Source organism: Monodon monoceros, unplaced genomic scaffold (genome assembly GCF_005190385.1).
Source record: "Monodon monoceros isolate NGI ecotype Baffin Bay Population unplaced genomic scaffold, NGI_Narwhal_1 Super_Scaffold_2, whole genome shotgun sequence".
In the NCBI taxonomy this organism is placed as follows: domain Eukaryota; kingdom Metazoa; phylum Chordata; class Mammalia; order Artiodactyla; family Monodontidae; genus Monodon; species Monodon monoceros.
In genome coordinates, this window is record NW_021703776.1 from 82,601,212 (window position 1) to 82,623,268 (window position 22,057).

The 22,057-nt window shown below is 42.5% G+C and overlaps 1 protein-coding gene across 10 annotated transcripts in view; it reads left to right on the forward strand.

The window, feature by feature from the left end:
• Positions 1–22,057, forward strand: part of NRF1 (nuclear respiratory factor 1) — a 139,344-nt gene that overhangs the window by 108,152 nt on the left and 9,135 nt on the right. For 2 of the 10 annotated variants that reach the window (XR_003795190.1, XM_029233330.1), the window contains exon 11: positions 15,092–15,195. The exons of 7 other annotated variants lie outside the window; for them this stretch is intronic. Coding sequence is in view for 1 of the 3 variants with exons in the window: in XM_029233330.1 (XP_029089163.1) it covers positions 15,092–15,147 (56 nt within the window). In the remaining 2 variants the exon portion in view is untranslated. Of the gene's footprint in view, positions 1–15,091; positions 15,196–22,057 lie in introns of those variants that run through there. One more of the 10 variants, XR_003795192.1, reaches the window with a different exon arrangement.

Consider the following 22,057-nt stretch of genomic DNA (forward strand, 5'->3'; position numbering starts at 1 on the left):
TGGTAGTTTGATAGGGATTGCATTGAATCTGTAGATTGCTTTGGGTAGTAGAGTCATTTTCACAATGTTGATTCTTCCAATCCAAGAACATGGTATGTCTCTTCATCTATTTGTATCATCTTTAATTTCTTTCATCAGTGTCTTATAATTTTCTGCATACAGGTCTTTTGTCTCCTTAGGTAGGTTTATTCCTAGATATTTTATTCTTTTTGTTGCAATGGTAAATGGGAGTGTTTTCTTGATTTCACTTTCATATTTTTCATCCTTAGTGTATAGGAATGCCAGAGATTTCTGTGCATTAATTTTGTATCCTGCTACTTTAACAAATTCATTGATTAGCTCTAGTAGTTTTCTGGTAGCATCTTTAGGATTCTCTATGTATAGTATCATGTCATCTGCAAATAGTGACAGCTTTACTTCTTCTTTTCTGATTTGGATTCCTTTTATTTTCTTTTCTTCTCTGATTGCTGTGGCTAAAACTTCCAAAACTATGTTGAATAAGAGTGGTGAGAGTGGGCAGCCTTGTCTTGTTCCTGATCTTAGTGGAAATGCTTTCAGTTTTTCACCATTGAGGACAATGTTGGCTGTGGGTTTGTCATATATGGCCTTTATTATGTTGAGGAAAGTTCCCTCTATGCCTACTTTCTGGAGGGTTTTTATCATAAATGGGTGTTGAATTTTGTCAAAAGCTTTCTCTGCATCTATTGAGATGATCATATGGTTTTTCTCCTTCAGTTTGTTAATATGGTGTATCACGTTGATTGATTTGCGTATATTGAAGAATCCTTGCATTCCTGGAATAAACCCCACTTGATCATGGTGTATGATCCGTTTAATGTGCTGTTGGATTCTGTTTGCTAGTATTTTGTTGAGGATTTTTGCATCTATGTTCATCAGTGATATTGGCCTGTAGTTTTCTTTCTTTGTGACATCCTTGTCTGGTTTTGGTATCAGGGTGATGGTGGCCTCGTAGAATGAGTTGGGGAGTGTTCCTCCCTTGCTAGAAGAGTTTGAGAAGGATAGGTGTTAGCTCTTCTCTAAATGTTTGATAGAATTCGCCTGTGAAGCCATCTGGTCCTGGGCTTTTGTTTGTTGGAAGATTTTTAATCACAGTTTCAATTTCAGTGCTTGTGATTGGTCTGTTCATATTTTCTATTTCTTCCTGATTCAGTCTTGGCAGGTTGTGCCTTTCTAAGAATTTGTCCATTTCTTCCAGGTTGTCCATTTTATTGGCATAGAGTTGCTTGTAGTAATCTCTCATGATCTTTTGTATTTCTGCAGTGTCAGTTGTTACTTCTCCTTTTTCGTTTCTACTTCTATTGATTTGAGTCTTCTCCCTTTTTTTCTTGATGAGTCTGGCTAATGGTTTATCAATTTTGTTTATCTTCTCAAAGAACCAGCTTTTAGTTTTATTGATCTTTGCTATCGTCTCCTTCATTTCTTTTTCATTTATTTCTGATCTGATCCTTATGATTTCTTTCCTTCTGCTAACTTTGGGGGTTTTTTGGTTCTTCTTTCTCTAATTGCTTTAGGTGCAAGGTTAGGTTGTTTATTCGAGACGTTTCCTGTTTCTTAAGGTAGGATTGTTTTGCTATAAACTTCCCTCTTAGAACTGCTTTTGCTCCATCCCATAGATTTTGAGTCGTCGTGTCTCCATTGTCATTTGTTTCTAGGTATTTTTTGATTTCCTCTTTGATTTCTTCAGTGATCACTTCGGTATTAAGTAGTGTATTGTTTAGCCTCCATGTGTTTGTATTTTTTACAGATCTTTTCCTGTAATTGATATCTAGTCTCATAGCGTTGTGGTCGGAAAAGATACTTGATACAATTTCAATTTTCTTAAATTTACCAAGGCTTGATTTGTGACCCAAGGTATGATCTATCCTGGAGAATGTTCCATGAGCACTTGAGAAAAATGTGTATTCTGTTGTTTTTGGATGGAGTGTCCTATAAATATCAATTAAGTCCATCTTGTTTAATGTATCATTTAAAGCTTGGGTTTCCTTATTTATTTTCATTTTGGATGATCTGTCCATTGGTGAAAGTGGGGTGTTAAAGTCCCCTACTATGAATGTGTTACTGTCGATTTCCCCTTTTATGGCTGTTAGTATTTGCCTTATGTATTGAGGTGCTCCTATGTTGGGTGCATAAATATTTACAATTGTTATATCTTCTTCTTGGATCGATCCCTTGATCATTATGTAGTGTCCTTCTTTGTCTCTTCTAATAGCCTTTATTTTAAAGTCTATTTTGTCTGATTGAGAATTGCTACTCCAGCTTTCTTTTGGTTTCCATTTGCATGAAATACCTTTTTCCATCCCCTTACTTTCAGTCTGTATGTGTCTCTAGGTCTGAAGTGGGTTTCTTGTAGACAGCAAATACATGCGTCTTGTTTTTGTATCCATTCAGCCAATCTGTGTCTTTTGGTGGGAGCATTTAGTCCATTTACATTTAAGGTAATTATCGATATGTATGTTCCTATTCCCATTTTCTTAATTGTTTTGGGTTCGTTATTGTAGGTCTTTTCCTTCTCTTGTGTTTCTTGCCTAGAGAAGTTCCTTTAGCAGTTGTTGTAGAGCTGGTTTGGTGGTGCTGAACTCTCTCAGCTTTTGCTTGTCTGTAGAGGTTTTAATTTCTCCATCAAATCTGAATGAGATCCTTGCTGGGTAGAGTAATCTTGGTTGCAGGTGTTTCTCCTTCATCCCTTTAAATATGTCCTGCCACTCCCTTCTGGCTTGCAGAGTTTCTGCTGAAAGATCAGCTGTTAACCTTATGGGGATTCCCTTGTGTCTTATTTGTTGTTTTTCCCTTGCTGCTTTTAATATGTTTTCTTTGTATTTAACTTTTGACAGTTTGATTAATATGTGTCGTGGCGTATTTCTCCTTGGATTTATCCTGTATGGGACTCTCTGTGCTTCCTGGACTTGATTAACTATTTCCTTTCCCATATTAGGGAAGTTTTCAACTATAATCTCTGCAAATATTTTCTCAGTCCCTTTCTTTTTCTATAATTCGAATGTTGGTGCATTTAATGTTGTCCCAGAGGTCTCTGAGACTGTCCTCAGTTCTTTTCATTCTTTTTTCTTTATTCTGCTCTGCAGTAGTTATTTCCACTATTTTATCTTCCAGGACACTTATCCGTTCTTCTGCCTCAGTTATTCTGCTATTGATCCCATCTAGAGTATTTTTCATTTCATTTATTGTGTTGTTCATCATTGTTTGTTTCATCTTTAGTTCTTCTAGGTCCTTGTTAAATGTTTCTTGCATTTTGTCTATTCTATTTCCAAGATTTTGGATCATCTTTACTATCATTATTCTGAATTCTTTTTCAGGTAGACTGCCTATTTCCTCTTCATTTGTTAGGTCTGATGGGTTTTTATCTTGCTCCTTCATCTGCTGTTTGTTTTTCTGTCTTTTCATTTTGCTTATCTTACTGTGTTTGGGGTCTCCTTTTTGCAGGCTGAATGTTCGTAGTTCCTGTTGTTTTTGGTGTCTGTCTCCAGTGGCTAAGGTTGGTTCAGTGGGTTGTGTAGGCTTCCTGGTGGAGGGGACTAGTGCCTGTGTTCTGGTGGATGAGGCTGGATCTTGTCTTTCTGGTGGGCAGGTCCACGTCTGGTGGTGTGTTTTGGGGTGTCAGTAGACTTATTATGATTTGGGGCAGCCTCTCTGCTAATGGGTGGGGTTGTGTTCCTGTCTTGCTAGTTGTTTGGCATAGGATGTCCAGCACTGTAGCTTGCTGGTCGTTGAGTGAAGCTGGGTGCTAGCATTGAGATGGAGATCTCTGGGAGATTTTCGCCATTTGATATTATGTGCAGCTGGGAGGCCTCTTGTGGACCAGTGTCCTGAAGTTGGCTTTCCCGCCTCAGAGGCACAGCACTAACTCCTGGCTGCAGCACCAAGAGCCTTTCATCCACACGGCTCAGAAGAAAAGGGAGAAAAAGTAGAAAGAAAGAATTAGTAGAAGTAGAAAGAAAGAAAGGAGGGAGGGAGGGAGGGAGCAAGGAAGGAAGGAGGGAAGGAAGGAAAAAAAGAAAGATAAAATAAAATAAAGTAAGATAAAATATAATAAAGTTATTAAAATAAAAAAATAATTATTAAGAGGGAAAAAAAACCAAAAAACAAAAAAACGGATGGATAGAACCCTGGAACAAATGGTGGAAGCAAAGCTATACAGACAAAATCTCACACAGAAGCATACACATACACACTCAGAAAAAGAGGAAAAGAGGAAAAAATCATAAATCTTGCTCTCAAAGTCCACCTCCTGAATTTGGGATGATTTGTTGTCTAAAGGAGGGAAGGAAGGAAGGAAAGAAAGAACGAAGATAAAGTAAAATAAAATAAGGTTATTAAAATAAAAAGTAATTATTAAGAAAAAAAAAGACGGACAGGTAGAACCCTCGGACAAATGGTGGAAGCAAAGCTATACAGACAAAATCTCACACAGAAGCATACACATACACACAAAAAAAGGAAAAGGGGAAAGAATAATAAATCTTGCTCTCAAAGTCCACCTCCTTAATTTGGGATGATTCGTTGTCTATTCATGTATTTCACAGATGCAGGGTACATCAAGTTGATTGTGGAGCTCTAATCCGCTGCTTCTGCGGCTGCTGGGAGAGATTTCCCTTTCTCTTCTTTGTTCTCACAGCTCCCAGGGGCTCAGCTTTGGATTTGGCCCCGCCTCTGCGTGTAGGTCGCCGGAGGGCGTCTGTTCTTTGCTCAGACAGGACGGGGTTAAAGGAGCCGCTGATTTGGAGGCTCAGGCTCACTCAGGCCGGGGAGAGGGAGGGTCACGGAGTTCAGGGCGAGCTTGCGGCGGCAGAGCCCAGCGTGACGCTGCACCAGCCTGAGGCGCGCCGTGCGTTCTCCCGGGGGAGTTGTCCCTGGATCCCGGGACCCTGGCAGTGGCGCGCTGCACAGGCTCCCCGGAAGGGGGTGTGTGGATAGTGACCTGTGTTCGCGCACAGGCTTCTTGGTGGCGGCAGCAGCAGCCTTAGCGTCTCATGTCTGTCTCTGGGGTCCGCGCTTTTAGCCGCGGCTCACGCCCGTCTCTGGAGCTCCTTTAAGCAGCACTCTTAATCCCCTTTCCTCGCGCACCAGGAAACAAAGGGGGAAGAAAAAGTCTCTTGCCTCTTCAGCAGGTCCAGACTTTTCCCCGGACTCCCTCCCGGCCAGCCGTGGCGCACTAACCCCCTGCAGGCTGTGTTCACGTTGCCAACCCCAGTCCTCTCCCTGTGCTCCGACCGAAGCCCCGCCCGCTCCGGCGGGGGAGCAGACAAGCCTCTCGGGCTGGTGAGTGCCGGTCGGCCCTGATCCTCTGTGCTGGAATCTTTCCGCTTTGCCCTCTGTACCCCTGTTGCTGTGCTCTCCTCCGAGGCTCCGAAGCTCCCCCCCCTCCGCCACCCGCAGTCTCCGCCCGCGAAGGGGCTTCCTAGTGTGTGGACACTTTTCCTCCTTCACAGCTCCCTCCCGCTGGTGCAGGACCCGTCCCTATCCTTCTGTCTCTGTTTATTCTTTTTTCTTTTGCCCTACCCAAGTACGTGGGGGGGGGGGGGGTTCTTGCCTTTTGGGAGGTCTGAGGTCTTCCGCCAGCGTTCAGTAGGTGTTCTGTAGGAGTTGTTCCACGTGTAGATGTATTTCTGGTGTATCTGTGGGGAGGAAGGTGATCTCCGCGTCTTACTCTTCCGCCATCTTCCCGGAAGTCTCTCCCTTTTTTAATAGTGGTAGTTGAGTCTTTGGTCTTTTATGATGGTGTTTCATGGTTTGGTTCAATTCAAAGATTTTCACAGGTGCCTTTCTCTTTGAAATGCTAAGTCTGGGAAAGGCCTCTGGTTGAGTTCCTTCCTTTACCTCTTCTTTTCTTCTTTCTTTTTCTTTTTAACACAGTTATCCCTTGCTTTTCCCCCCAACACATCTTAAGAGGTTGAACAATTTTAAATTGCCCATTGGTTTCCTTTTACTCTGCCATCCTCTGTACCCTAGAACTCCCTTTGCTAATGGACTCCAGAACCAATGAAGGCAGGCTCACACGGGTTGAAGAACTCTCGAGTGATATTCACCTCTTATCCGTCCTTGCCATCCATTGTTAGCAATTCTCTAGGGAACCAGATCCACAGATCTTTCAGCTTTCTTCCTATTTCTACAAAAAATAATGAAAAAAGCTAGATGGGGGAAAAAAAAACAAATAATTGAAGTTCATAGTTAATCAATAAAGGTAATGGGAATCATCTGCTTCAATTATTGTCCATCAAACTTCGTACCAGAGCTGCGGAGAAAGGATCAACATTTTCTAAAATGGCTGACACTTCTTCTGACAACACCACAAGAAAAAAGGGGAGCATAGCATTTCCTGGGGGTGTTTGTTTTGGTTGTTTTGGTCCTGATTATCTATGATCCCACTACATAGAATGTTAATATTTTGAGGGTTTGTTTTTGTTTTTGTTGAGTTTTTTAAATATGGCCTTTTCTCCCCATTCATAAGGTTTTTTAACCTAATTAAGATCATGTTGTACTATTTCATAACTTATTTTGAAATACCTTCACCATTTTCATGTTAAATATTTTTTGATACTTGCTAATATATGTTTAATACTTGGTAATATATCATCATATTATCCATCATAATAACCAATTCCCTATTGTTGATAATTTAGGCTATTAATAATATTTTTACAACAAAAATAATACTCTTCATCTTGGTATAAAATCTTGTCCATACCTTTGATTCTTTGCTCTCTACATAGCTCATACTTGCTTATACTTACAATAGAACTGTTTAGAACCTGCTTCGTTACCCTTCACCGCAATTGGATATTAGCATAATTTGCTTTGTGTGTGTGTGTGCCTATTTGGTAGGCAATAAGTTGTATTTCATTTTAATTTGCATTTTTTAATATTAGTGATAGATAATTTTACTTTTTCCTTCATGATTTTATCTACACATGTGTATTTTTGTATTTGTCTGTTCGTGTTCTTCACCTGTTTTTCTGCTGAAGTCTTTAACATATGAAGAGTTTTTCCAAATCAGTAAGAGAGAGAAAGATGTAATCCCTTTATTGTATATGTTGCAAGCTTTCCCTGTTTATTTTTATTTCACTTCTGTTACTTTCACTTTTTATTTAATTTTAATTTAAAAAAATTTTTTTATTTATTTATTTATTTGGTTGCATTGGGTCTTCGTTGCTGCACACAGGCTTTCTCTGGTTGCATCGAGCAGGGCTACTCTTCGTTGCGGTGAGCGGGCTTCTCATTGCAGTGGTTTCTCTTGTTGCCAAGCTCGGGCTTTAGGTGCTCGGGCTTCAGTAGTTGTGGCTCGTGGGCTCTAGAGCGCAGGCTCAGTAGTTGTGGTGCACAGGCTTAGTTGCTCCGCGGCATGTGGGGATCTTCCTGGACCAGGGATCGAACCCGTGTCCCCTGCATTGGCAGGCGGATTCTTAACCACTGCGCCACCAGGGAAGTCCCACTTTCACTTTTATTTCCTTAATTGTTTCTCTTTTTACCTTTATATTTACATAGGCCCCAAGTCAGATCAATATTTATATGCCCGTTCTTCTATGGACTCAATTTTCATTTTAAATACTATAACATATCTGGAATTTATTTTAGTATATGGCATTAGGTAGGAATCTGAATCATTTTTTTCCCCTACATAATTAGTTATTCCAGCATCATTTATCCTGTAAAAAAGGTTGAAATCCATCCTTTTAAAACTGTTTTGAGGGCTTCCCTGGTGGCGCAGTGGTTGAGAGTCCGCCTGCCGATGCAGGGGACACGGGTTCGTGCCCCGGTCCGGGAAGATCCCACATGCCGCGGAGCGGCTGGGCCCGTGAACCATGGCCTCTGAGCCTGCGCGTCCGGAGTCTGTGCTCCGAAATGGGAGAGGCCACAACAGTGAGAGGCCCGTGTACCGCCAAAAAAAAAAAAAAAACTGTTTTGAAATCTCATCTTTATTATGCAGAATTCTTAAGTACACTGTGTAAGGTCTTGTGTGGGGCTCTTTTGTTTCTATTCATCTGTTTGTTCTGTTCTTTATACTGTAATATTTTATTATTGTGATGTTATTCTTAGCAGCTAGTGAAAGGCCTATTTCCAAATTTGAAAAAAATTCAATCAAAATTCCAAAGAGTTTTTTTGCAGAGTGAACTTCACCATAATTTTTAAGTTCATCTGGAAAAATTAAGCCTCATCCTAGAAAAAAATCCTACCAAGCCTGTTAGCAGAACTGCTAAGAAGTTTTAAAATTGACTAATTTAAGGCTTCTCTTCTCCTTCTGCCCCAGTTTTCCCTGGGACAGGGGACATGGGGAGTGTTCATTATGACAAAGATGGACCAGGAGTAGGAGACAAGTGCTCTGAATACTGCCCCAGTGAATTGAATAATGGGACAGTAATTGTTGCTGGAGAATACATTGTCCCTGCTGCAACCGTGTTCATTCTCTTAAGACCAAACCGGATGTATCTTTCTAGACTAAGAAATTGTGGCCATCCATTCTGTTTATGCAGAATTCTATGGAGGCTCAGTTCTTGCACTTTGAAATTTTAATTTCTCTTTTTTTCCCCAACTTCAATTTCATTTTTGTATTAAAGATGATGGTGGGGGCACTGCCCACTTGTGGTGTACTGCAAGGTAGGACATAGCATTCTTTTCTGCTATTAGCCTTGCATTCTGTCTCTCAGTCCCATTGTCCCATTAATTTTATTTATTTAACAAACATTTCTATAATGCTTGCTTATGCAAGCACTCTGCTAAGTGTTTTACATGCATTAACTTATCTAAAACTCAGAATATATCTATAAGGTAAACACTATTATCCCCATTTACCATATGGAGAAACTGGGACACAGAAAGTTTTGGTAACTTGACCAGGTTCACACAGAGAGTAGCAGAGTGAAATTTGAATTCAGGCAGTTTGTTTCCAAACCGCTCTGCTCTGCTGCCTCCCTTTGATGGGAACTGTTTCTGTCTGGACTCCACAAATACAGCGTGATGATTGTCTCCCAGTGTTGAACAAATAAGTTTGGAAATGTCAGGGCCTTTATCCCATCTCTGCTGAAGGCCACTTGCCTTTGTCTGGTCTAGCCACAGTGCCCATCTGCCCCAGCTGTTCCGCATGGCTGTAGGGATCCTCTGGTGGTTTCTGATGCCAAGTGCTCCCCTGCTAGCATCCCCACCCACTGCACACGCATGCACGCACATGCACACACAGGCTTTCCTTTGCTCACCTGGAGAAGCCTATAGGAGTGTGTGTTTCTCTGGTTCTGGAAGTCAGCAGCTGGCCGTCAGATTTAAGTATTTTCAGTGAGCTGGTTACTTTGCACTTAGTGAACATAAGAGGGATGGGTGGGTGCTGTTTATTTTTTATTTATTTAATTTTTATTTTTGGCACGCACACACGGCTTGTGGGATCTTAGCTCCCCAGCCAGGGATTGAACCCAGGCCCGGCAGTGAAAGCACCAAGTCCTAACCACTGGACCGCCAGGGAATTCCTGGGTGGGTGCTGTTTAGAACGAGGGGACACTGTCTGGGGCAGAAGTAGATGATGGTCAGAAGGGAGTAAATGCAGCTGAAGAGTTATTTTCTCACCTTCTAGAATCCTCTACCCAAGCCCTCCTGCTGCCCTTCAATTTATGCCAGGGCTCTTTCAGCCTCCCCACCTGTTTCCAGGGAAATAGAGAATGAGGTGTTAGGGTTGGGGAATGTGGGAAAGGGCTCAGGGGAGTTTACATTTCTGCTTAGAGCAAGTTGACTGGCTAATTTGCTTCCCCTGCTACTCACTGAAGCTTTCCCCTTGGCTCTGCCTCCAGCCCTTGATTTCATTCCCCAGAGCGTTCGTAAAGTACATCTTTCTCTGTTGTCCGACACCTGGAGACCATCCACTACCTGCTCTGTCCTAGTTGAGACCGGGGGCCAGCTACCTTCCTCATGCCCTGAATGAAGAGAAGTGGACTAGGGGGCTGGTCTGTTTAAAAATTGAAGCTGGTTACAAGGGCATTCACATTATACTCGCAGAAAGAGCAGCCCTTCTCATTTCTTTCAGTGCCATACGTCCCTCTCTGTTCTGGCATGGCCCTGGCAACGGTCCTGCTGCTGAGGTTCCCCCTTAAGGTTCGTAGATATAAAATTTCCTACAACCCAAAGACCCCACTCAGTCTTGCTGCACTGTGTAACACATGTACATTTTACTACCCATCCCAATTGCCAGATCAAACTAAATCAATTTTCAGATTCTTTCAGAGAAAACACTTTATCTTCTTTTCACATTGACCATGTTATCACTTTCACCTCCCTGTTTTCCTCTGACCTTTTTATAAACTTTAAAAATATATATATGGGGCTTCCCTGGTGGCGCAGTGGTTGAGAGTCCGCCTGCCGATGCAGGGGACACGGGTTCGTGCCCCGGTCCGGGAAGCTCCCACATGCCGCAGAGCAGCTGGGCCCGTGAGCCATGCCCACTGAGCCTGTGCGTCTGGAGCCTGTGCTCCGCAACGGGAGAGGCCACAACAGTGAGAGGCCCGTGTACCACAAAAACAAACAAAAATAAACAAACAAAAAATATATATTTATGTTTTCCCAGTTGAATTTAATCTCAACCATGCTCATTGGAATGCCTTTTTTTAAAAAAAAATTGGCCTTCTTAACAAGGGGGATAAAAGAGTAGGTGGATGAGGACAGAAACATGGAGTTCAGATAAGGGAGCAGGACTTTTGGGTGGGGCCCTTGCATGAGGAACACACATTCCTATCCTGCAAGGCCTCCCAAATGAGACGGGATGGCTGAAAGGTCTGTCCTGTACTTATTATAAAGAGGTAAGCCCAGCTGGACCTGAAGGGGGCAACATGTGTGTGTTTTAATTTTCTGTGGAAACCTACTTTATGTATATTATACGAATGTTAGGGCATCCTTAACCTGGGTCTGTGGACCCTGAGAAATTCTGCAGAAAGGTTTTATATTTTTCTGGGGTCCATAGCTTTGATCAGATGTGCAAATAGATCAGAGAGAGCTCCCATTTCCCCACCCCACCCCCCAAATTAAGAACCTCTGCTATAGAGAGTGTGGCTAGGGTCATTTCACTTTGTGAGTATCTGATGTGGCACTGAGAATAAAAGGAGGGGCAAGGGAGATGGGAGGACCTGCAGACCTAGACGGATACTCTGAAAGCTGCACCACTACCAAGCTCTGTGTTCTAGCACGTTAACCTCTCTGAGCCTTCGCTGTAAAATTAGGATGGTGATAGTTGCATGCTCATAAGGTGGTTGTGAGCATTGAACAAAATGAGCCCTGCGAAGTGCTTAGCATAGTGCTTGGCATCGTACGATGGCTATAGAGCCGTCGTAAACACGAAATTATTATTAGCGGTCAGCATCACTTTCTTCTCCAGCATTGCCCCAGATATGTTAAGTTGTACAGAGTGCATAGTACTGTCATAGACCCTGCTTTCCTGTCTTTAGGACAGATCTAAATGCTTACCTTATGCAGTTGAAGAACTTATGCTCCAGAGATGAATACTGTAAAAATGGGAATAGATCATAGCCTTTTCTATAACCTTGAGTGAAGGAAATTGAAGGTGATATTGTTTAATGGCTCCTGCATTTGGTTATATCACTCTCCTTGGGCCAGGGCCCAGCAGCATTTCAACTTCCATCATGAAAGGTGACTTTTTTTCACTTTTTCCTTATTATCACCACCACCATCATCCATTATTACTTATAGCATGTCCTTCTGTTCCAGCTCTTCTTTAAAAATAAGAGAGAAAATGCCAGTCTTCATCTTGATAAACTATAAAATACATCTCTCGTTCTCCCTTTTCCTCATTCTCTGGACACATTAGTATAAGGACTTGTTCCTAAATGAGTCAGTGGAGATGTAAATATTAAATTAATTTAGGAAATGTGTCCACGGTATTAAGTGTAGTTTTACTGTAAATGTGCATATTCAGTCACCATTAAAGCATGATAATAGCTTGAAAAGAACTGTTGTGTTCTTTGATACTGTACCTTTAATGCAAAGACGGGGAATTCAGTGCCTCCAGGACTGGAAGCAGGCAGCTCCTGAGCACCAGTGTTTAGTGTGAGCTGAGAGTCCCAGGCTGCAAGCCCCGCACCCTGACAGTCCCTAGAGAGCAGCGCCTATGGTGCTCTGGGTTTGCAGGCCACCCTCCTGTAAGGTAAATGGCCCTCTTTTCCACTGACAGGGAGACCTGAAGGGAAGCTAAGATACTAGGATGGTGTCAGTCAGACCAAGCTGAGGCATTGCCTGTTGTGTAAGAAAAAGCACATGAAGGTTCATCTGTAATACAACTGTTCCCCTTCAGAGTCATGTCTTTTTTTTAAGTGGAGGGGGAGTGGGACATACTCAGACCTGAAAAGATTACTTCTTAGAACAAATAAGATAAGGAGAGCTCTGAGCTGTGGCTCAGAAAGAAGAAGGGTAAGGGCTGAGTGCATGAACGGGACTTGCATCTGAGGCTGCCTGAGAAGCTGGGTGCCACGCTGGGGAACTGCAGTAGCCAGGGCAGCGCTCGGAACAGCACGCCTCACAGTCTGTCCTCCCCGGGCTGCTCTGGGAAACACACTTTGTTTGCAGACAGGGTTTTCCCCATTTCAGCCAGCTAACTTTTCTCCTGAGATGAAGTTTTCGTTCTGGGAAGCATGTTGGTAGATGTCATACCGGGAAAATAACTGTTTCAGTTTTGCTCTTTATTTGCCTTTTGACTGTATGCGTTAAGCATTATTATTTAGGGCCTTCATCTTTTTCTTTTTTTTCTACATTCTTTCCTTTCCTTTTCTTCCTTTCTTGTTTTTTGTGGTTTTTTTTTAAACCAATACTACTACTACTACTACTACTACTACTACTACTACTACTACCACTGCCTTGCAGTTGACTAAGTAAGCAGTCTGCATTGTTCTACCTTCACCCAGTAAGGTGGGTAGAACAGAGCTTATAGCCCTGTTTTGCAGAGGCAGCTAAAGCTAGGATTTGCCCAGGGTCACTCAGCTACTAAATAGTGAAACTGGAAACCAAACCTAGATCTCCAGGACTGTTTCTGCTGCCTCTGTGGGCTCCCTTTTTCCCCCTTCACTCCATCTTGCCAATCCACCCAACCAAGAAAGTAAAGAAGGTATAAAACAAATGAAAATCGTCTTTACTGTTTATCTGATGAAACTATTACTTGATGTGGCTCACTATTTTTGCAGGCTTGTTTTGAAGAATGGTCATAGCCATATTTTGCTCACTTTAGAAGTCAGTGTCATGATGAATCTTAACAGAAGCCAATAAGTAAATGGCATCAAAACCCAAGATCTAAAGGTGTGTCCCGGGAATTCTCTGACAGTCCAGTGATTAGGACTTGGTGCTTTCACTGCTGGGGCCCGGGTTCAATCCCTGCTCGGGGAACTAAGATATCCTGCAAGCCACGCCAAAAAATTTTAAAAATAAAATAAAATAAAAGTGTGTCCCATACAGTAGCCACTAGCTATATGTGGCTATTTGAATTTCAATGCAAGTTAATTAAAATTAAATAAAATTTAAAATTCAGTTATTCAGTCACACAAGCCACAGTTCAAGTGCTTAGTAGCCGTATGTGGCCTGAGGTACTGAATTTTTTATTTAATTTTAATTTATTCACATTTAAATTTAAATAGCCACATGTAGCCAGTGGCTACTAATAGACCACACAGATACAGAACATCTCCATCGTTGCCGAAAGCTCTGTTGGACAGCGCCGATATAAAGACTGTGGCAGGAATACTGTAGTCTTCTGGCAAGTTGTGCCCCTCTGCACAGGGGAGGGCAGCAGAAATACGTCATGAGCCTTCCTTCCCAGTGACCTTCTCAGCACAGAGACAGCCAGCCTTTGCTAAAAAACTGCCACGTGACTACAGTAACCCGCAGCCGGTGGACAGCTGGGCAGAGGGTTGCAAGAAGAGCTGGCCTAGTTTTGTGCACTGCAGAGTTCCGAGCAGGAAAACCTGAGCCGGGAGGCAGTGGCAACACCTACACCCACTTCCTCGTCGCCTTATTCATGACCTAGGCCACTTGGCCATTTCCACTTGGATGCTCCGCAAGTGCAAATTTCTCTTCTCAACTACAGCTGTCTTCAGGTCAGGTGCTCTAATGGATTTATCATGACCCCCAAAAGAATTAAATATCCAGAGCCTGGTGGCTTACAGGCTGAAAGAAGCCATTACCATTGGGTGAATTCCAGATTTCACAAGGAAACATGGCTGCTTTTGAGAAATGGGAACATGGAGATGTGTAATGGGGCTCTTGATTCTAGAGCCCAAAGGGGCTTATAGTTCTCTGCCCTATGTATGTTACTCACCCAGCCCTTTCACAGCATAGAAGCTTGTCCTCCTTTCCTACTCCCTTCATTGTGACCTCCTGAAGTCCAAAAGGCCTTCCAGAATAGCTCTCATTGTGGGGAATTCCCTGGCGGCCCAGTGGTTAGGACTCCACACTTACTGCCGAGGGCCCAGGTTCAATCCCTGGTCGGGGAACTAAAATCCCACAAGCCACATGATGCGGCCAAAAAAAAAAAAAAAAAGAAGTGTCATTGTGATGTTTAGATTCATCTTTCTCCTTGCCGAATCTGGAAGTCCAGAGGGGATGTGTCGTCTCCACTACACCACCATAAACCAGGGTGGCCTCAGGCATTTATCATTTTATACCAGGAATTGCTAATCTAGGCCTTGCAGAGAAAAAGAGGGCCTTTACAATGGAATGACCACTATACTTTGGTCTCTGTTCTTAGTGCTCATCTGAGCCATGGCCATGTCTTTCAGATGCTTTTAGATACTTTACATGTTGAAAGCTGAATGTCTTCAGAGTTGGCTCCTCGGGGCCCCAGAGGGAATTAGCACACATGTGAAGCCAGGTTGGTCTGACTGTGTCAGGTATTCTCAGCTTGGGGAAACTTGACAAGCCAGGGATATTCTGGGCAGAGGACTCAGGTCAGGGCTTCAGAGCAGAGATTCCCAAGAAGGTGCCTGCCATCAGGCAGATAGATACCACTGACCATGGTATCTTCTCCATCCCCTGTGTCCTCAAGGCCAAGTTACATGTTTCGTTATCTCATTCTCCTTCCCTTTAGGTCCCCAGATCTTTCTGAGTCTTTGTATTCGAAAGACAGATTCTGGTCTTAGATGATTCCAGCTCCTTGTAACCAAGACAGAATCTTGGTGCCTGTCATTGCAGGTAATATTCTGTAAAGGGATTTTTTTTTTTTTTTTTGCATACCAAATCCAGAGCCATAATTGGGCAAGTTTAACTGGAGTCATTTCTATTCAATATGTGGATGAAAAAACGGTTTTAATTGAGCATGTAAAAAGGGGATTAATCACTGTTCACACAAGAACAGAATATCATAACAGGAAAAATTCTTACAGAATAAAGTTTTTAAGGTTCTTGGGTAAAGGGAACTTTCCTCTTTTTACTTATGCTTCCATTAGGATTTTGAAGGAATGTCAGCACACTGTTATTAACTCTAATAGCTTGCACAGCTCAGCCAGTGGTTTGGGGCCCTCTGGCTCTCAGATTACCTGTATAAATACAGGGATTCACTTCTCAGCTCTACCGTTTGTTTCATAAAGAGCAAATGTGCAGAACCCCGCAGCAGCAGCCTAGCAGGGCAGTAAACTGAACAGGATGAACGTGCTTCCTTTTTGTGTGATGCTCTTTCCCCATCCTCCTGCCAAGAGCAGGCTATCAAATGAAAGGGAGGTTGTGGTCGGAGTCAGTAAAGTGAATGTCTAAGTGGCACCTGCTTCATTCAGCAGATCTGCTTTCCCGGCGCCTCCCACTGCGTATCTGCTCCTGACAAAGCCTCTTTTCTCCTCCTCTTGGTCAGACTGAGAGCAAAGGCCCAGCAAGGAGACATATTGGTTTTACTTTGTCAGCACAATTGCCTGTGACATTATAATTATACCAAATCTTCATTATTAGAAAGGCCCCAATTTAGAGATTTTCAGAGCCTAAATGAGGTTTTCAAAAGTAGAATTGGTAAAAACATCTTTTCCGTTGTAAAGCTAGCAAATGGATCTGAGAATCATTGAAGGGGTCTAAATATGGAAACTGAGACACTGCTCTGAGCGAGACTACAAAGACACTGCTATCAGATTGGCTCACTAAAGAGGCGTCCAGCAATTCTCTGACTCTTCCCAGCCCAGCCTCTCCCTACTACTTGTAGCGCTATAATGTATAGCTATACTATGGTACTCTCAAATGCTGATAAATTTTCTCACCCACAGGCCTAGGAGGTAGGGTATGTTAAAATAAGTTGATGGGGTAGGGCAGCAAAGGAAAAAACCTGTGATATAAATAAGAGGAATGCCAGGGAAATATATTTTAGGCAAGTGCAGAGCATCCAATTTCAGATTGAGTTTCCATCTAAACAAAGGCAACACTTATGTTCTACAGTGTGTGTGCAACTGAAGCATGCTTATGGTGTGGAGTTGGCTCACTGGAAGCTCTGGGAAGGTTTTAGAGCTGTGCCCTGGCTCTCTAAACTGAAATTAACTAAAATCAAATAAAAATAAAGACTCAGTTCCTCAGTTACACTAGCCACGTTTCAAGTACTCTATAGCCACCTTACTGTCAGTGCACAAATACAATGTGCCCATCTTCACAGTGAGTTCTTGTGTACAGGACTGTTTTAGAGATTGGTCTGTACCTCCTGAAATGTCTTGACTGCTTAAGTGAGCCTTGGACTTTGAATTTCAGGCTTGCTGGAAGGGGAAAAGGAAATTGCCTGAATGTTTTTGGAACAACTTCCAGCCATGTTACTTGACTATAAGTTTTGTCTTTTCACCTTAAAATTATTTGTCCTCCAAGAATCTCATGTCCTTTCCCCACCCCCTGCTCACTCCTCACAAAACAATAATAATGATAATAATGAATTGTAACCATGAGAAAGGACTTTAATTTTAGGAATGCCCACTTACAGCTGACTTGCTTCCTGGCCTTCCCTTCCTTAAGCTTTCACATCCCTCCCTACTATTTGACTTGAGCGTTCTTTTCTCATTAAACAGAGCTTCTCATGGACAAGAGGGCATGTGAACACTCAGGGGCCAAGAGCGTGTATATGGATTGTTCATTTTGTGCACGACATGGGGCGTGAACAACACTCCCGGGAGTGGAGCACTGAGCTGGTGGCATCTTCCATTTTCAGCTCCTCTGGGGAGCAAAGGCAGGACCTTTAAGCTTGTTTCTTCCATTTGTCTGCCTCTAGTAGCTACTACATGGTTGATTTGACTCCTGGGAGGAAACCTATATGAAATAATAGTACCTCTTTTCTCAGGAACTTAAATCATATAAATATAATGTTGCTTATCCTCAAAGCAGCCCTATGAGACAGAAATGGCCTGTCGGTTTTATAAATGTAAACATAGTCAATTCTTAGTTGCCACACACAGATTATCTGGTATGCAGATGACCCATGACACATTTTAAATCCTTGGACAGTTTCTCTAAGCAAGCCAGGGTAAGCCTGGCCCATCTCCTTCACCCCCAGCCAGCTGCTGTGTTCTTAAGGAATACAAATTAGTTTTCATATTAGCTTAAGGAAGACATAATTAGAAAGTAAGTCTGATACTCCAATAAAGATGTTTAAAAAAAGAAAGAAAGAAAGTAAGTCTGCTACAAGAAAAGCACATCATAAGTTCCAGTTTAACGGCGTGGTGCAGAGGAAATGACCTCTTCTGCCTTTGGCTCAGCTAAGAGCTGACTGTGAGATCTGCTTTTAGACACATGTGCATCGTCGGCACTCACTGTGCTGGCATGTTTGCCGAAGGATTTGTAAACCTCCACAGGTGGATGTCAGAGACACCTTTGTGGCCCAGGCACCAGGGTGTGGGTGGAGGCAGTCTTCCTGCCGCTGCCTCTCCACACCACTTTCTGGGGGCCCTTCCTGCTCAGCGCTTTTTAAAAGTTCTGTATTCTTGTCAAGCCTCTGTATGGCATATGGCCCATTGCGAGTGGATGCTGACAATGCCACAGGGGGTTCATCTCTGCAGAAGGAAGGAAGCGGCTAGAGGGTGGAGTAACTAAGAGGCTATACCCTTCCAGGTGCTGCATCCTGCCTGGGTGGTGGGATTCCTCTGTTCTACACTCTTCATCACCCGATCACCTAATGGTTTTAGTAACCATTGATGACTTTGTGTAGATCAATTATTTCACCAAGAGTTTCAAAATAGTGATTTCTCTAGTGTTATTATTCCTTCTGCCTTTATTAGCTGGAATTCTTTTATAAAGAACTTGTTCCCATTAACAATTTGGTTACGCTAAATACAGTCCAGGTAGGAAAGGCAGGATAAATAATCGATTAAAATTAAGTTTATAAGATAGATTTCTTTCTTTGTGACCGTCAAACCCCATAACTGTTTATTTCCACTTTCCAGTATGCTGTCTTCAGGTGTCTTACTGCCTAAAGCAAATTTAATTCTGCCCTTTGCATGCTCTTAGAAAGTTCTAGTGATGTTTGTTTGCTTGCTTTCTAAATGGTGCTCTACAGACTGGGCTCAGTGAGGGCTTGAAGAATCAGGAGAGCATCTTTGGAAGCCTTTTGCCTCCATCTTTCCCTGTTCAGATAGAGGAGGCAAGGACCGGATGCTGGGCACATGGGGCTGGGGATGGGGGTCCTTACCCTCGTCTCTCTCCTTTTGCACCTATTTGAAATTTTCCATAATAAAAAAATTGAAAATAATAACAGAAAAATAAATAACTCTCCATTCTTAACTCTGGATAACTCCTGATTGGCCCTCGTATTCATTTCTACACCTGACTACTGCAAACTCTTAAACAGCTTGGTAGCTTTCTCCTGAGGTTTCTATCATGTGGGCTCTATTTCCTGTTTAAAGATATCAGCTCTTCACATATTGCTCACGCCCTGTGCACAACACAGACTTTGGAGACTTTGGGTGTTCTCCCTACCTCCCTTCCCAGTGATCTCTGGAAATTTACTGTATAGCTCCTGCCCTTTTCTGTACATCTCTGATCAGATGTCCTCCCTAGCATATACATGTCCCACAGGCTTTAGCCGAACACTTTCCTCTCCTGCCATTTTCAGTTTAAAGCCCTCTTGGTCAGACAACAGGCCTTGGAGTCGGCTTGTTCAATCTCACATTGGGAATTCAGTCTCCAGGATATAAACCATGGTGACTCTGAACTCTGAAGCACTAAACCCTGATTTCGTTAATGTTCTTGGGCACTTCAGTAATTTCAAGAGGGAATTGTGACATTATATCTCCAAAATATGTTTTGAAATACATTCACTAATAAAGTAAAAATGAATTCACTTTTAACGTTTGGCTTATGGGATACAGGCAAGAGGATTTTCTTGGTGGTCTGCAAAATCAAGGCTAGGGACACAGTGACACTGGCCTACCCAGAGAGAGTCATTGCTGTGGAAGTTATTCCAGAAAGTGGTTTTTCCAAGAGAGCCTTGAGATTGTCTAGCAAGAGGGGAGAAAACTTTGGATGCTGAGAAGTGCCTATTACACCAGGGTACCTGTGAGGCTGCTATTGGCTTCATGAGAATATTCAGTACTTGCCAGATGTAATACATATTTTAATCCATAAATCCCTCAAATGCCCTCAAAAGCCACGGACTTAAAGAACACGGAAAAGGAAGATTAAATGTCCCAGAAGCAGCTAGTATAACAGAAACAGAACCACTGGGAGAGAAATGCTTTTTCTGTTTCCCCCTTGTCTTACTATTATGAGGGTTACCTGGAGCTCCTTTTCATTTGATATCGACATTCTTTTCATGACCTTCCTTTTCTCGCCCTCGTCTGTCCTCTTTCCATCTGGTCCATGTTTGTTATTCTCAGCCTCTTTATCTGCCTGCCACCTGCCTACTGCACTAGCTTCTTTACCTGATTTCCCTTCATATTCTCCCATTTCTATACCAGAACACAACATGCCTATTTTTCTTCATATAATAGTGGCTTTCCTGAGATGTCAGGCACTGATGTAAACTTCTTTCCAGACCTGAAGATAAGATTTTTTAAAGGACTTCCCTCCTGCCTGTCACCCCTAAAAACACTTATAGATACCCTCGATGGCTCTTTAAAAACTGCAGAAGTGACTTAGGTAATACAATACATGGTTTCATTTCTTATTTATTCTGATCCCTCCCAGTCACAGTCTTCTGGTTCCCCATTTAAGCCAGCATTTTCCTAATATTGATACATACAGTTCGCTTTCATGTCCATAAGCCACAGAAGGCATTACATTGTGAATTTTTCCTTTGGGCTTTAAGAATTATTGCGTTTCCACCAACTGTTGTGTTTATTTGATAATTTATTTGTTTAGCTGTTTTTCTCTCACAACTATCAATATTTTTCTTCCAGCTAAAGATATTTCCATGACCAACTTGGAAGGCCTTTGGGCTGAAAGATTCAGTTACAGCAAACAACAATTCCCAAAGGTTTCCCAGATTGTGAGGGCAAATGAAAGGCCCATTCTTCCTCAGGCCGTCTGTCCTGCTGTATCTTGTCATGGAGTGGGGTGGGGGGAGGGCAGTCTGTGGTTCTGGGTGACCCTGACTAGGCCTGCAGCTCTGTGCTCTACTGGGCTCTAGCCTGTGTTATTAGTTTTTGGGTTTAGAAGTTTATCAGCATGATGATATCATATCATACTGTCCCTGATCATATATTTAACATTCTTAATACTGATTAATGGTTTAGCCTCTAGGTTTTTTATTTACTGATGCACTGAATCAGCAGCTATTTCATATATGTCATGGTGCAGTTCCAGCGCCTGTTCTGACCATAGCTGCATTCAGAAAGGAAGCTGCCTGCCAGCCCATCTGCCCTGATTTCATGGTTTTTATCTCTAATCTTTACATCTTTGAAGGCCTTTGGCGAATGATGTGCTTCCTGGCAGGAGCAAATCGCTGCTGAAAGGAGATCTGTGCTGTCTCTGCTTTCCTTTCTGCTTCCTGAGAGCTTTAGTCTAACATCTGTGACCCTAGCCAGACTTCATCAAACCTCTTATTCAAAGTCATCTTTGAAAGCAGCTGACATTTATTGTACACCTACTGTGTGCCAGGCACTGTGCCAGACTTTATGTCAGCACATCTAATTCTCAACAACGCTGTGAAATTAGTAATGACCATTTTATGTATGAGGAAAGTGAGGCTCACAAGCCAGTAAGTGAAGGAGCCAGGATTCACACGTAGGTTTTTCTGCCTGGGAAGCCTTTAATGGAAATAAAACCTTCTATTTTACCCTCACATAAAATGCACCTGAACTACCATACGGCATTTGGCTGTGCTACCTTAATAATGTTGTGGAGAAAATCCTACTCATTCTGGAGCAGAGTAAAAGGCTCTAAGCCTCTTCAGGCTGCAGAGGCCAAGGCTAATGAGAATGTAATCAAGTTTCTGAAAATCATGAAGAACATGATCAATTGTCATATTCAATTATTAACATCTACTATGTTCAGGTTGCTCAGTATTCAAAGACATAGTCCTGCCAACAATCTAAGTAAGCAGATTTGTATAGGGAAAAACTAATTATTTGGAAACAGGTTAGCACAGATCTGGTGCCAAATGAATGGTGAGGCAGTCAAATCCCCTGAAGGAGAGAACCTAGTGGGCTGTTGTGTCTGGGGGAACCCCTGAAAGACAGGGATATTGTTGAAAGAACAGGACCTAGTTTGGCAGGGATAATTCTAGGCCAGAGGAATCTGCCTGAGTAAATACATGTGATGGTTAGGGTATACTGAGAGGACAGATATGGTTGTGATGAAGGGGTAATATAGAGTATTTATGGGAAAGGCTGGTGTAATCCCTCATCTATTAGCTATTTGGACTTTATTTTTCCTTTAGTAGAGAGCCGCCAAAAAGGCAGGGAGAGGTGGCGGGGTGCCCACTGCCAAACAATATTTCAAGAAGATTTAGCTAACTGTACTGTATAGATTTATTCATCAAATCTCAGAATACTAAAAGAAGTTAGTTTTGGGAAAACTGAATTAATTCCCCTAAGTAACTTCCAATTATACGCATACGTTTGTGTGTGTGTGTGTGTGTGTGTGTGTGTGTGTGTGTGTGTGTGTG